The sequence below is a fragment of the Scylla paramamosain genome, chromosome 19, assembly GCF_035594125.1.
Source record: "Scylla paramamosain isolate STU-SP2022 chromosome 19, ASM3559412v1, whole genome shotgun sequence".
NCBI classification, from domain to species: Eukaryota; Metazoa; Arthropoda; class Malacostraca; order Decapoda; family Portunidae; genus Scylla; species Scylla paramamosain.
The window spans coordinates 784,528-800,000 of NC_087169.1; the positions used below are offsets into that span (position 1 = coordinate 784,528).

Consider the following 15,473-nt stretch of genomic DNA (forward strand, 5'->3'; position numbering starts at 1 on the left):
AAAAGAGTAAGCGTACTCACCTCAAGAGTGCAGGTGTGTAGACTCTGGGAGACGGGAGGAAGCAAGGCGTGAGTCGGGAGGTGCCTGTGGGGAGAGACACACTGTGCTTCATGCTCTTACATTTATACTCCACAAGCACAAGTGCACAAATGTAACTGTGTACATCTATCTATCTGTATCTCTCTGTATAAATAGAGAGACAGACAGACAGAGAGAGAGAGAGAGAGAGAGAGAGAGAGAGAGAGAGAGAGAGAGAGAGAGTAATCAAAAATATACTCACTGTTTGACTAGCTATAATTCACAGATATTTTTTTTTTTTTTCAGAAACAGTTGGGCAAAATAATAATGTCAGAAGTAAGAGTAAGCTGTGAAGGAAGAACATCTGTCATAAAGTGTTACTGGAGGCACGAAAATGTCAAAGAAGTGCAAAGACAATTCAGAAGACACTTTGACAGGGATCCACCAAGGTGACACAGCTAAGTTTGTACCAGATGGAACTGTTCACGACCTTTAATAGCATGCCTATGTAGTAGTAGTAGTAGTAGTAGTAGTAGTAGTAGTAGTAATGGTAGTGGTAGAGGTAGTATTTACGATTTCTCACTAGTACTACTACTACTACTACTACTACTACTACTACTACTACTATTACTATGTGAATATCAATAATAATGCCTAAGAATTGTTGCAAAAACAGCTGCAGTAGTAGTAGTATTTATATTAGTAATTGTAGTAGTAGTAATAGTAGTAGTAGTAGCTTTTGCTGTTTTATTGTTACTATGATTGCTATCAGTAATATGACACACACACACACACACACACACACACAGTAGAAGTAGTAGTAGTAGTAGTAGCAGTAGTAAGTGTAGAAGCAATAGTAATTTTAATAATTTAATCTAAAGTAATTATTTGATTATTTTTACTTATTTATTTATTTATTTATTTATTTTTATTTATCTTTTTTTTTTTTTGGTGGATATGAGTGTGTTCGTTGGTTGAACAAGTCCCTGTATATCAAGTAGACCTTTGTGTGTCGCTCAAGTACCGAACGGCCTGGAAACACTGAGCCAAAGGGACGTCGCTCAGTCTGCAGCCAGTGTGGCGGCGTATCTTGTCTGGTGCGCGTGTGTATCGCATTGTGTTCCTCCTCAAAGACTTAGTGGTGGTCAAGATAACCAGGATTGGCCAAGCCCTCCCTGAAGTGTGCTACCAGTAGTGTACCAGGTGTGTTGAGTAGCCGCCAGGTGTACAGCCACACGTGTGTTGTGTACATGTGCATGTTGTGTACAGAAAGACTTCCTGCTGGTGTTTTGTTAGTCCCATCATGCCCCTGGCCCGGGAAACTACACTTGCCACCTTCTCAGACAGACGCCATCTTGTTGTGTCAGTCCGTGATTCCTCCTCCCCACACCCCCACCTCTCTCCCCACCACCCGCCAGCCACTCCTTCCCGTGCCACTTCCTCCAGCAGCAGCTTCTGGCCGCCCAAAAGCCAGCAGCACCTTCAAGGCCACTACCTGCCAGCACGCCTTCCTGTCCTTATCTCCTCCCACTCCCTCCCCCCCTTCCTTTAATCCACTCCTTCCAAACACCCATTCGCCACCCACTCCTGCCAGGCCCCTACAAGCAACCCACTCCTTCCCACTCCCCGCCTGCCAGCCGCCCCTTCCCGCCCCCCACCCACCAACCACTCCTTCCGGCCCCCACCCGCCTCACGCTCCTTTCCCCTTTCCACCACCCACACACGAGGTGCTCTCCTCGCTCCCTCCCCCCCACTCATGACGTCACGGACGGCGGTGACAGTGACTACCTGGTGTGAACCGCACCTCACACTCGCTCTACATAAATGCTGCTACTACTGCTGCTACTGCTGCTACTTCTACCGCTACTACTGCTACTGCTACTAGTACTACTACTATTGCTACTACTACAATTGCTAGTGCTACTACAATTCTGTTACTACTATTATTACTACTGATACTACTACTATTACTACTACTGCTGCTGCTATTATTACTACTACTACTACTACTACTACTACTACTACTACTACCACTACTACATACTACTTCTACTACTACTACAAATACTACTGCTACTATACTTACTTCTGTTACTATTACTACTAATACTAATACTTGTTCCACTTCTACTACTGCTACTAATAATAATATTAGCTCTACTACTACTACTACTACCACTACTACTACTACTACTACTACTACTACTACTACTACTACTACTACTCTACTACTACTACTACTACTATTATTATGATAACTGTTACTACTACAACTTCTACTAGTATTACTACGACTATTAATATTATGACTACTTTTAGTACTATTATGAATACTACTATTACTACTACTACTATAATTACTTTCACGAATACTGTTACTAATGTTTCTATTACTACTACTACTACTACTACTACTACTACTACTACTACTACTACTACTACTATTACTACTACTACTACTACTACTACTGCTACTACAACTACTACTACTACTACTTCCTTGCAACCCTCTCTGTCTTCTACTATGCTTCTGTTAACTGTTACTACCTGCCGAAACGATAATTACTCCCAGTGGGGTCTAAAGCACTGTTCAGGGGGTGCTGTGAACTTATTATTAAACCCAGCTGTGACCTCACTGAACATTTCCCTTTGTGTGTCACAACACAAGGGGGCAGTCACAGCCTGCCCTCTAAAGACAACTCTCTTCCTCCACACAAAACTACAAGCACCTAATAACACACACACCCTTCACTCAAAAATTTTAAAATCATCATGGCAACTCCTACTCCAGCCTCGGAGTCCCCATCTGGGGAGGGGACCATAAATGTCCCCAGGTCGGACTGCCTTTCTATCGACGACCCTAAGTGTCTTGACACGCCCCTCAACTTTTTCTTCATTAACTTCTGCAACATTCGCGGTCTAAGATCTAATTTTCAATCTGTAGAACACCACCTCTCGTCTTCTAAACCTCATCTTCTTTTCCTCACGAAACTCAGGTGTCTGAAGCAACTGACATTAGCCCCTTTTCTGTTCTTTCCTACTTTCTCTATCCTCATTTTCGATGCAAAGCTGGATGCTGCGTTTATGTGCGCAAAGACTTAACCTGCTCTCGTGCCCACGCTCTAGAATCTTCCGAGTTTTCCACCATCTGGCTACGACTACAGAGTCACTCTCACACTAAATTTATCTATGCTGTATACCTCTCACCTAACTCCTCTGATTATAAGAAATTCTTTGATTACTTAAATTCCAAAGTGGAGCACATTCTGACCCTCTTCCCTTTTGCAAAGATCTCCATTCTTGGAGACTTCAGTGTTCACCACCAGCTTTGGCTTTCCTCTCCCTTCACAGACCATCCTGGTGAACTAGCCTATAACTTTGCTATCCTCCATGACCTAGAGCAATTGGTGCAACACCCTACTCGTATTCCTGACCGTCTTGGAGATACGCTCAACATTCTTGACCTTTTCCTGACCTCTAATCCTTCTGCTTATACTGTCACCCTTTCTTCTCCATTGGGCTCTTCCGATCACAATCTCATATCTTTATCTTGTCCTATCGCTCCAATCCCTCCTCAGGATCCCCCTAAGCGAAGGTGCCTCTGGCGTTTTGCCTCTGCTAGTTTGGGGGACCTGAGGAGGAATTTTGCTGATTTTCCTAGGAATAACTACTGCTTCCGTGTCAGAGACCCGTCTTTGTGTGCTGAGCGCATAACAAAGATGATAGTATCTGGCATGGAGGCGTACATTCCTCACTCTTTTTCTCGTCCTAAACCTTCTAAACCTTGGTTTAACACAGCTTGTTCTCGTGCTATACATGATAGAGAGGTGGCCCACAAAATGTACTTAAGTCTTCCATCACCAGAATCTCATGCACTTTATATTTCTGCCCGGAACCATGCCAAGTCTGTTTTCCAACTAGCCAAAAACTCCCTCATTAACAGAAAATGTCAAAACCCTTCAAGATCTAACTCCCCTCGTGATTTCTGTTATCTAGCCAAAAAATATTTCCAATAACTTTGCTTCTTCTTCTTTCCCTCCTCTATTTCAACCAGATGGCACCACTGCTATCACATAATTTTCTAAAGCTGAACTCTTCGCTCAAACCTTCCCTAAAAACACTACCTTGGACGATTCTGGGCTTGTTCCTCCCTCTCCTCCACCCTCTGACTACTTCATGCCACCTATTAAAATTCTTCGCAATGATGTTTTCCATGCCCTCGCTGGCCTTAACCCTCAGAAGGCTTATGGACCTGATGGGGTCCCTCCTTTTGTTCTCCGAAACTGTGCCTCCTTGCTTGCACCTTGCCTAGTCAAACTCTTTCAGCTCTGTCTGTCAACATCTACCTTTCCTTCTTGCTGGAAGTTTGCCTACATTCAACCTGTTCCTAAAAAGGGTGACCGTTCTAATCCCTCAAACTACCGTCCTGTTTGTTTAATTTCCTGCCTACCTAAAGTTTTTGAATCTATCCTCAACAGGAAGATTGTTAAACATCTATCACTTCACAACCTTGTATCTGATCGCCAGTATGGGTTCCGTCAAGGCCGCTCTATTAGTGATCTGGCTTTCCTTACTGAGATTTGATCATCCTCTTTTAGAGATTTTGGTGAAACTTTTGCTGTTGCCTTGGACATACCAAAAGCTTTTAATAGAGTCTGGCACAAAGCTTTCATTTCCAAACTACCCTCCTACGGCTTCTATCCTTCTCTCTGTAACTTCATTTCAAGTTTCCTTTTTGACCATTCTATTTCTGCTGTGGTAGACTGTCACTGTTCTTCTCCTAAATCTATTAACATTGGTGTTCCTCAGGGTTCTGTCCTGTCACCTCCCTTCTTATTATTCATTAATGATCTAAACCAAACTTCTTGTCCTATCCACTCGTACGCTGATGATACCACCCTGCACTTTTCCACGTCTTATCATAGACGTCCAACCCTTCAGGAGGTAAACATATCACGCAGGGAAGCCACAGAATGCTTGACTTCTGATCTTTCTAAAATTTCTGATTCGGGCAGGGCAAACTTGGTATTATTCAATGCCTCAAAAACTCAATTCCTCCATCTATCAACTCGACACAACCTTCCAGACAACTATCCCCTCTTCTTCAATGACACTCAACTGTCCCCTTCTTATACACTGAACATCCTTGGTCTGTCCTTTACTTATAATCTGAACTGGAAACTTCACATCTCATCTCTAGCTAAAACAGCTTCTATGAAGTTAGGTGTTCTGAGACGTCTCCGCCAGTTTTTCTCACCTCCCCAGCTGCTAACTCTGTACAAGGGCCTTATCCGTCCATGTATGGAGTATGCTTCACATGTCTGGGGAGGTTCCACTCATACTGCTCTTCTAGACAGGGTGGAATCAAAAGGCTTTCGTCTCATCAACTCCTCTCCTCTAACTGACTGTCTTCAGCCTCTCTTTCGCCACCACAATTTTGCATATCTAGCTGTCTTCTACCGCTATTTTCATGCTAACTGCTCTTCTGATGTTGCTAACTGCATGCCTCCCTTCCTTCCGCGGCTTCGCTGCAAAAGACTTTCTTGTTTCTCTCACCCCTATTCTGTCCACCTCTTTAACGCAAGAGTTAACCAGTATTCTCAATCATTCATCCCTTTCTCTGGTAAACTCTGGAACTCCCTGCCTGCTTCTGTATTTCCACCTTCCTAAGACTTGAATTCCTTCAAGAGGGAGGTTTCAAGACACTTATTCATCAATTTTTGACCACTACTTTGACCCTTTTGTGGGACTGCCATTTCAGTGGGCATTTTTTTTTTATTAGATTTTTGTTGCCCTTGGCCATTATCACTCCTACATAAAAAAAAAACTACTAGTACTAATAGTCGTTCTACTTCTACTACTGCTACTAATACTATTATTCTACTACTACTACTACTACTACTACTACCTCTACTACTACTACTACTACTTCTACTACTAATACTACTACTACGACTACTACTACCACTACTACTACTCTACTACTATTACTACTATTATTATTACGATTACTGTTACTAGTACTACTTCTACTACTATTACTACGAATATTACTATTACGACTACTTTTAGTATTATTATGAATACTACTACTATTACTACTACTACTATAATTATTATTACGACTACTGTTCCTACTGCTTCTATTACTACTAGTACTACTACTACTACTATTGCTACTGCTACTACTACTACTACTACTACTACTACTACTACTACTACTACTACTACTACTACTGCTAATACTACTACTACTACTACTACTACTACTACTACTTCCTTGCAACCCTGCGTGTCCGCTTTACCATCTTTCCTTGATTCATATTTTTATCGTTTTTATTATTATCAGTGTGTGTGAGTGAGTGTGTGTGTGTGTGTGTGTGTGTGTGTGTGTGTGTGTGTGTGTGTGTGTGTGTGTGTGTGTGTGTGTGCAGGATTACAGATAAAAATACTATTTATGGACCCCGTAATTTATTCACGGAAATAACAAACAAAAAATTGTACAGTGCACTATTCTCTCTCTCTCTCTCTCTCTCTCTCTCTCTCTCTCTCTCTCTCTCTCTCTCTCTCTCTCTCTCTCTCTCTCTCTCTCTCTCTCTCTCTTTTTAGTCACTCAGCTGTTTTCAAGGTCGCTGGGCCTCGCTCCCCTTCTGCCTGGCTTGTATGATGCCATGTAGTATTTTACAGGAGTACTTTTAATCACCGCAGTAATGTTGTCGTGCAATGCTTGTTGGTAAATTATGTGCTTTTTAATGCCACTTGTTTTGTTATAACACACACACACACACACACACACACACACACACATGGGAAAGGAAAGAACGTGTGACCTTAGGCGCTCTAGAGCAGCCTCGGCCAGCATGTTGGCCTTCCTGCCTTCCCCGCCACCTATTGATAGTGACCTCGGTTTTTTCAGTTTTCAACTCTTAGTTTTTAGTTTTAGGCTCGCCCTGGTGAGATTGTTGTACTTGTGAACACATTTAGCGAGTGCGTGTCGACACATAAAGGATAATGTGTGCTGCCGTGCAAACGTACGAACGCAACTACCTCCTGCGTCGTATGCGAGGGTCCGGTCACCCGCCGCCCAACGTGATAGTTAGTTACTTTTACTGACCAAAGAAATTATTCATACAGTAAAGTGAAAGGTACAAAATTTGCCAGTGGTCCAAATAAAGAATCATACATTTACAAACATAAATAACAACACTTTCACTTAAGTATTGTTTAAGATTAGGCGATGCAAAGTAACCAGCATTAGCAAACACTTACTAGCAGTAATGCTATAACTAACATAGATACATAACTCAGCATAACGTCTAACACAATTTGACCAATATTAATGCAATAGGTAGTTCTAATTAAGTATTGTTTTCTTTTTAGGTCCTATAACTATTCAACACTTCACACACGTACCTACACAAAACATTTACGTCTTCTGTTCCTTTAAATAACTCGTCTAAATTTTGTTTGCTTATCATATATTTTTGGCTGACCTGTCTCGTCAGTACGCACTCCAGCAGTACATGTTGGTCAGTCTGTGTTGCCTGCCCGTCACATGCACACACGCGCAAGTCCCGCGAGATGCGACTCTAACGGCCGGTCTCGATCTTAAAGTCATGAGACATCAGTCGAATTCTAGTAAATGCCAAACAGGTAAAATCAGGGACATTGTGTCATCTGAATAAATATTATGGACACCAAGACTAGAATTCAATATTGTTTTATATGTGTGATACTTTGTTGCATCTTGTGGCTTATTGGTAATTAAATTAATTATTCTGTCAGGCGACATTTCATAAGTTTATTGTACTGACTGGTGAGTGACACACTGCTGTCTGTCAGCGACGACTCGCAGCTCTATCTCTATTCAGCCAACACAGCCGCGTCAGACACAAGTCGTTTATAACAAGGATGCATAATAAGGTTCGAGGCACGAATTATAGAAAATTTGTTGACGACTGACTGACACTTTGCCTCGTGTAGTGACACCACGTCCTTCATACAACCGCTGTCGGTAAACCAGGCCCTTAAAAACTTGTATCTGTCACAGTACTTAATAACGTGTCCCTCTATCTTTAATGGAACTTTATCACAATGAGTGCTATTTCAAACAAAAAAAATAATTTTGTCCTTTTTAAGAACAATTCCATAATCATTGCAATAATCGATGACTACTCTGAGTTTCCTGATACACATATACCGAGATGTTCTGTGCAGTGCGCCCAAGAAGCTGTTAGTTGCTATTTGTTCCTTCAGCATACGATTCATCTGGTTAATGTAAATCACAAATATTGGACAGCTGGAAGGTGAGCCTTCCCTTACTTTCACTGACGACTCCACCATGGCACTATTAAGCACGTTACGTGTGCAGCGATACATAACAAAAATTGCTTTTAACGTCCATCTTCCACATCCTATTGATTTTAAGCATTCTATCAGCTTCGACTTCGGTACTTTATCTTATGCTTTACGATAGTCTATAAATAATACGTATAACTTCAATTTCTTGTATTTTACATTAGCACACAATAATCTCAGTGTAAATATCTGCTCTAGGCATCCTCTTCCCTCCATTGCTCCTGCTTGACAATTGTTCACATCCATCCACATTTTCAATCTATTCCTAATAAGTGTATCATAGAGTTTAGCTAGAATGTCCTTTATACTAACACCTCTGTAGTTATGACAAAGCATGCGATCACCACAGTTAAATAATACAGTTAACTTACTATAGCACCAGGCTAGTGGGAAACACAAACTATCAAAAATTACATTGAACATTGTAAGAAAAAACATCAACCAGTTCATAGGAAAGTTCATTAATAGGGCAGGACTTATTCCAACAAAACTTTTCTTTTTATTCATCCCTCTCATAGCTGTTTCCACCTCTATAAACGTAAAAGGATCATCCACAATGGGAATACTTGGTGTCTGCTCAAAGTTTACCTCTCCAACTTCCTTTGTCACTGGATTCAATAATTCCTCAAAATGAATTTTAAATTGACTCTCAGTAGGCTGGGTACTGCCTTCATTACTATTAATTTCACCTTTCCAGTTAATTGCTTTCCAAATTTTCCCACAGTCATTTTCCTCCATGAGTCTTTTTCTTCTTAGGTCTACACTTCCCTCACGCGCGACATTCGTCTTTTTACACTCCTTTGCTATTCCATTAACTTCCCTGCAGCTTTACTTAACCACATCCTGCACACTTTCCTCATTCACCAGGCCCAGGGTTGGCGGCTCACACAGCGCCATTTTCGTCACGAACGCTTCTATATCCACTTTGTCATGGTGCAGGCCTGTCGCGATATTGTGGTGCGGGGACTGTGTGTGAGCGTCCAACCCAAGTTACTGGCGCGCTCAAGTAGCCGTGATGGCGTTACTCATTCAAAAACGTCAGTGTTAATTGTTAGAGTGAGTGGCGCATGATCTGAGCACCACATAAGTTGGCGTGTACATAAGTCTTTCAGGACATTCAAACTTCTATACTTAACTAAACACAGGTCGATAAACACAGGTCGATTTCCGATGTCCAGTGATCATTACGCCTAAAAGATAAATTTCCTCGTCGCTGCTTTCCATCATATTTCAAATGGTTAACAACTACCATTTCTTTCTCTTCACACATGTTGGGTATTGCCCGGCCCATGGAATTACTTATAAGATCTTTCACACATATTCACATCTCTTCCCGTTTATATTTCTACTTGGTAGGCAACCCACACGTGCGTTCAAGTCAGCGACCACTATGGCACCGTCACAGTCGATCATCTGCCCCTCCCACAGCAGCGCCAGGTCGTGGTAGGGCGAGTCAACCGGTGGGATATACATGGCGCCAAGCCTCATCCCAGGGCAGCAGGACAGCTCGACCCATGTTTGTCCTTCTGCTGCAATGTTGACACATGTGATATATGGTACCAACGCACACTTCACCAACATCATAATTCCTCCTCTCCAACAATTTTGTTTACTTTTATTCATATATAAATCAAAACCTGGCACGCTACTAATTAACGTTACTTAACTTCAGTGATCCATATCATGTCAAATTCTAAAGCAACATTTATCACTTCAGGGCTTTAGAGCTTATTTTTCACACCAAAGATATTACAAGCGCATATTTTCAATTGCCCATTTCAATTCTTTCCATGCCAAAATTTGGGAAATACCTATCAGTCACAACACCATCACGCAGCAATACTCGCCGCCGCCAGTCATACGTAATTTCCACTCCCTGGTTGTCTGGTTTCTGCTTCTCATTTTCTCGGGTGCTCAGTCTTGTCACTTCTCTCCTCGCCGCCGGATGAACGTCCTTCTTGACGCAAATCAGTTCAAAGTCTCTTCCTGTTTCCTTCAAGTTCTTCGCCACTCGCAAGATGTCGCTCCGTTGATCTTGACTTTCCAGCGTCACGTGAATAGGGCGTCTCCTCCGTGCGTCAGACTGTCCAAGTCGTATTGTTGACCATACATCGGTGGGTATCGGTCCGGCGTAACCCGCGGCTTCCAGCACTGTCTTGATCCTCTCTCCATCTGTCGTTCCCAGGCCATCGTCATCCTCCGAGACCCCAGTTATAACCAAGTTCCGCACCCTTTTTTTGGCGCCAAGGGATTCTAGGAACCGGTTTTGCTGGTGGATAATCATGTAGGCTTCATCGAGTCTTGTATTCAGTGATTCTATTTCTTTCTTCATCTCCTTCATAGCTGCCAAATCTTCTCGAATATTTCTTATTTCTTCGAGTAATTCAGAGCTCGGTGGCTGCTCTTCATGAGGCTGATGTGCAACAGATGTTCTCAGTGCACATTTTAGCTGCGCCGCTGTCAGTTTATTGATCTCCGTAGGAGACAATGCCTTCAATGTGTTTACATTGTCATAACTATCCATCTAGGACAAACAAACAAGTATCCCATTAAGTCTTTGCACTTTGTTTTCTTCATTGGTTTGGCGTCGCCGTTACCATGGGAACGGTTTTCACAGCGGTGCAGAGGGGGTGGGGCCGGTGTTGATCGGCCACATTATATTCTAGCTTCTAACTACCGGCTAGCTTTCTTCAGTGGGCTACAGGTAACTGACTCTTGGCTGCACTCGACCCTCGTGCAGCTCCTTAGGCAATATATTGCCTGATCTAAGCCTGTATGGCAGCAGAATCTTGGCAAAACTTGGACCACTACCCAGGTCTGTTTGTTGATGTTTGCAGCGCCATCTACACAGTGCCTTAAGACTTTGAAACTATTTCGGAAGCGCGGATAGAGAGGAGGTAAAAGTGTGGTGCGTCCCATCAAGGCAGTGACCTCCAGTGCCAGAGAAGACCGCTGGGTGGAGAAGAGGGAATACAAACAATCAGAAGTGCCGTGCGTGTAGTATAGTCTTCCCTCCCGCCTCTTATTTAATGCGACGTCTCTGGCCAACAAGATGGACGAGTTGATTGTGACGGTGAGCTCTACCTGTTCGGACATTGTGGCGGTTACAGAGGCGTGGGAGGTCGTTCCTGAGGTGTGCACGATGCAGGACTACCAGCTCTGCCATCATCTCAGGACAGGACGCATGAAGAGGGGGGAAGGGCGTAGTGGCCGTTTTCTGCCAATCTACCCTCAGCCCCTCACACCTGCCTGTCAACATTTCTGCCGGAGTAGAGGTCCTGTGGGTGAGAGTTACGCCCCCTTTCCACCCCAGGCACACGGCCTCCATCATCGTTTGCGTCGTGTACCACCCCCCACGAGCCACCTCAGCACAGTTACTCACCACTCACATCAGTGACACTGCTGATGCCCTAAGTGTGAGGTATCCTGTTGCCAAGCTGGTCATCTGTGGGGACTTTAACGTATATCAGCGATTGTATATCAGCGATATCTTACACCAGCTACACCTCACCCAGGTCGTGGGTTTCCCTACCACCCAGCAAGCCACCCTCGACCTTATACTGACAGACCTAGGCCAGCAGTACTCGCCCCCAAGCCGCTGCCTCCCATGGGACAGAGCACCCACCTCCCCATACTGTGGACACCCACACCCACCACCTCCACCCCCCGGCCAGCTGTCACCAGGACCCACCGCCCCATGCCTGACTCAGCCAAGAGGGAGTTTGGGCAGGGGGTGACACAACACCCGTGGACCGAGGTGCTGCATGTGGAGGACGTCCACTCAAAATGGCACAATTACGTCGCCTCCACCACAGGAGCCTTCCACCGCTACTTCCCAGCCGAGAGCGTCACAGTGCACACATCTGATGCCCCCTGGATGACGCCCCGCATTAAAAGACTCATGTATCAGTGGACATGGTCGTTCCACTCCTGCCCGGACCTATAGAGGAAACTAAGAGACAGAGAGATCAGGGAGATTAAGGCTGCCAAAGTCAAGCTATTACCCAGACATGATACACCACCTCAAGCTGGCCAACAACAGACAGTGGTTCGCTAGCAGCAAAGCTTTGTGTGGCCTACAAAAGCACACTTCATTTCTTCCTTGCACCTCACACATTCCTTCTAATTTCGCACCTTAGGAGATGAACGACCACTTTGCCACTATCTGTCAGACCTGTCCTCCCCTCCACACCACTCCACTTCCTGCCCATCTTCCCGTCCCCTCCCCTCCCACTACTTTCCAGGCGATAGATGTTTTTATGAGGATACTTAAAGATACCAAGATACCAAGATACCAAGGATACTTAAAGATACCAAGATCCACCACACCCACTCACCTTCCCATATGGGAAGAGCCAGCAACACCGCTATGCCCGATAATAAACGCCTCTCTTTCCCAACACTCTTGCCCTGCGGACTGGAAGACATCTTACGTCTCTCCCATCCGCAAAGCTTCCAGTCCACAGTCCCTCGGTGACCTCAGGCTAGTCTCTATCACCACCCCCATCCCTAGCTTTATTTGTGAAGATTTTGTGTATGACTGGGTCTACACCAAAACTTGTTATACCGTGGATCTCAGACAGTTTGGAAATATTAAAGCCACCTCCACCTCCCATTACCTGACCAGCTTCCTTGACTTCATCCACAGCCACCTGGACAAGCGAAACACCTCTCTAGCTGCTGCTTTTGTGGACTTCAAAAAAGCCTTTGATCTTGTTGATCAACTTTGTTGTCTTCAGCAAGGCAATAAGTCTGGGTCTCCCTCCCAACCTGGTAGCGTGGCTAGCCAACACCCTCTCAGGGAGGCGTCAGGCCGTTCGCTATCAGGGCTCTGTCTCTAATATCCAACAGCTGACATGTGGGGTCCCCCAGGGGACCAAGATGAGCCCACTATGCTTCCTCCTCCTCATTAACGACACCCTCACTGACACCCCCATGGCTGGAAGTATGTGTACGACGTGGGCGTCCCAGTCTCCAACAGGAACACGGAATACTCGCCACTGCAAGTCATTTTGGAGCGACTGCAGACATGGACGGAGGAGAGGAGGATGTCCATCTACCACAGCGAAACTGTGGTGATGCATTTTTGTACCTCCTCTGTACTAGTGTTCCCTCCCCAGCTCACAGTGGACCCTCACCCCCTCTAGGTGGTCCGATGTGCCTCTGAATGTGCTTCTCGGAGTCACGGTGGACGAGCAGCTGACCTGGAAGCAGCATGTCGCCAGCACCGTAAGATCCGCTACCTACAAGCTGTACATGATGCGCAGACTCAGGTCGCTGGGGACACTGACAGACGAGTTAAGGGGAGTGTGCCTCACCTTCATCCTCCCCAAACTCATGTATGCCTCCCCAGCGTGGTCCTTCTCTCTCACACATACTCAACAGCTCCATCTGAAAAGAGTGCAGAAGAGGGCGTGCAGGGTCATCTTTGTCCCTGCCTACACCACCTGTGATGATCCCCTGAGCACCATGAGTCTGTTCAGACGTCCAGACTATCCACCAGGCACCGAGAGGCTCTGGAGAAGTTTTGAAGAGGACTTCTGCATCATCCACGCCTCAGACACATGCTGCTGCCTGATGCACCTCGCCTGGTCCGTGCCATCAGACACCACAACAAGATAACGCCCCTAAAAGCGCCGCGCACGGACCGGGACAGACTCAGCGCGATTCCCACCATGGTGCGAGCCATTAATCAACAGTATTTCGCTTCTGTATTAGGCTTAGCTTAAGGAATAATGTTAAGTATTTTCCCACCCCCTCTGTACATTTTCAGTTTGTAAACTGCCTTATTAATAAACTATTTATTATTATTATTATTATTATTATTGTTATTATTTTATTATTATTATCATTTTTATTATTATTATTGTGTTTAGTCTTTGAGTTATATAATCTTGCCTCGTTAGTGCCTCATTTTCTACTTTCTGAGTGTGTGCAATAGAAAACACAGTGAGAACAATTACCAGGAAAGAAAAGAGTAAGTGTACTCACCTCAAGAGTGCAGGTGTGTAGACTCTGGGAGATGGGAGGGAGGAAGGCGCGAGGCGGGAGGTGCCTGTGGGGAGAAACACACTGTGCTTCATGCTCTTACATTTATACTCCACAAGCACAAGTCTGTATCTGTGTACATCTATCTATCTGTATCTATCTGTATAAACAGAGAGACAGAGAGAGAGAGGGAGAGAGAGAGAGAGAGAGAGAGAGAGAGAGAGAGAGAGAGAGAGAGAGAGAGAGAGAGAGAGAGAGAGAGAGAGAGAGTCATCCAAAAATGTACTCTCTGTTTGACTTGCTGTAATTAATTGAATGTTTTTTGTTTTTATTTTTTTTTCAGAAGTAGTTGGTTAAAATAATAATTGCAGAAGTAAGACTAAGCTTTGAAGAAAGAACATGTCATAAATTATTACTGGAGGCACGAAAATGTCAAAGAAGTGCAAAGACAATTCAGAAGACACTTTGACAGGGATCCACCAAGGTGACGCGCCATTGCTCGCATGGAACTGTTCACGACCTTCATAAGCAGGCGTGTGTAGTAGTAGTAGTAACAGTAGTAGCAGTAGTAGTAGTAGTACTAGTAGTAGTAGTAGTAGTAGTAGTGGTGATATTAGTGGTGGTAGTACTAGTAGTGGTAGTAGTAGTAGTATTGGTAGTAGTAGAAGTAAGGAGAATAGAAGCCTTTGTGAGTGGAAAGAAATAGAAGTAGAAGTAGTAGTAATACTAGTAGTGGTAAAGGTAGTATTCGCGATTTCTCTCTACTACTACTACTACTACTACTACTACTGCTAGTACTACTACTACTGCTACTACTACTATTATTACTACTACTACTACTACTACTACTACTACTACTACTACTACTACTTTTATAACTGCTATTACTACTACTACCTCTATGACTACTACTACTACTGTTGCTAATAAAACTATGTGAATATTAATAGTATTGACTTAAGAATTAATGCAAAAAAGCTGCAGTAGTAGTATTTATGTTAGTAATAGTAGTAGTAGTAATAATAGTAAAAATAGTAGTAGTAGTAGTTTTTGTCGTAATATTCTTACTATAATTGTTATCAATATCACACACACACAGTAGTAGTAGT

The 15,473-nt window shown here is 43.9% G+C and overlaps 2 protein-coding genes across 4 annotated transcripts in view; one reads left to right on the top strand and one right to left on the bottom strand.

The window, feature by feature from the left end:
* LOC135109533 (uncharacterized) overlaps positions 1 to 14,687 on the top strand; it is a 112,120-nt gene extending 97,433 nt beyond the window's left edge. The window contains exons 2-3 of one of the 3 annotated variants that reach the window (XM_064020928.1): positions 325 to 467; positions 13,524 to 14,686. In XM_064020928.1, coding sequence (XP_063876998.1) covers positions 346 to 467; positions 13,524 to 13,998 — 597 coding nt within the window. In that variant the 5' untranslated portion in view covers positions 325 to 345 and the 3' untranslated portion in view covers positions 13,999 to 14,686. Of the gene's footprint in view, positions 1 to 324; positions 468 to 13,523 lie in introns of all 3 variants that reach the window. The other 2 variants (XM_064020927.1, XM_064020929.1) reach the window with 2 other exon arrangements.
* Positions 1 to 15,473, bottom strand: part of LOC135109529 (uncharacterized) — a 48,076-nt gene that overhangs the window by 25,467 nt on the left and 7,136 nt on the right. The window contains exon 2 of the mRNA XM_064020922.1: positions 21 to 84. The gene's annotated coding sequence lies outside the window, so the exon portion shown is untranslated. The remainder of the gene's footprint in view (positions 1 to 20; positions 85 to 15,473) is intronic.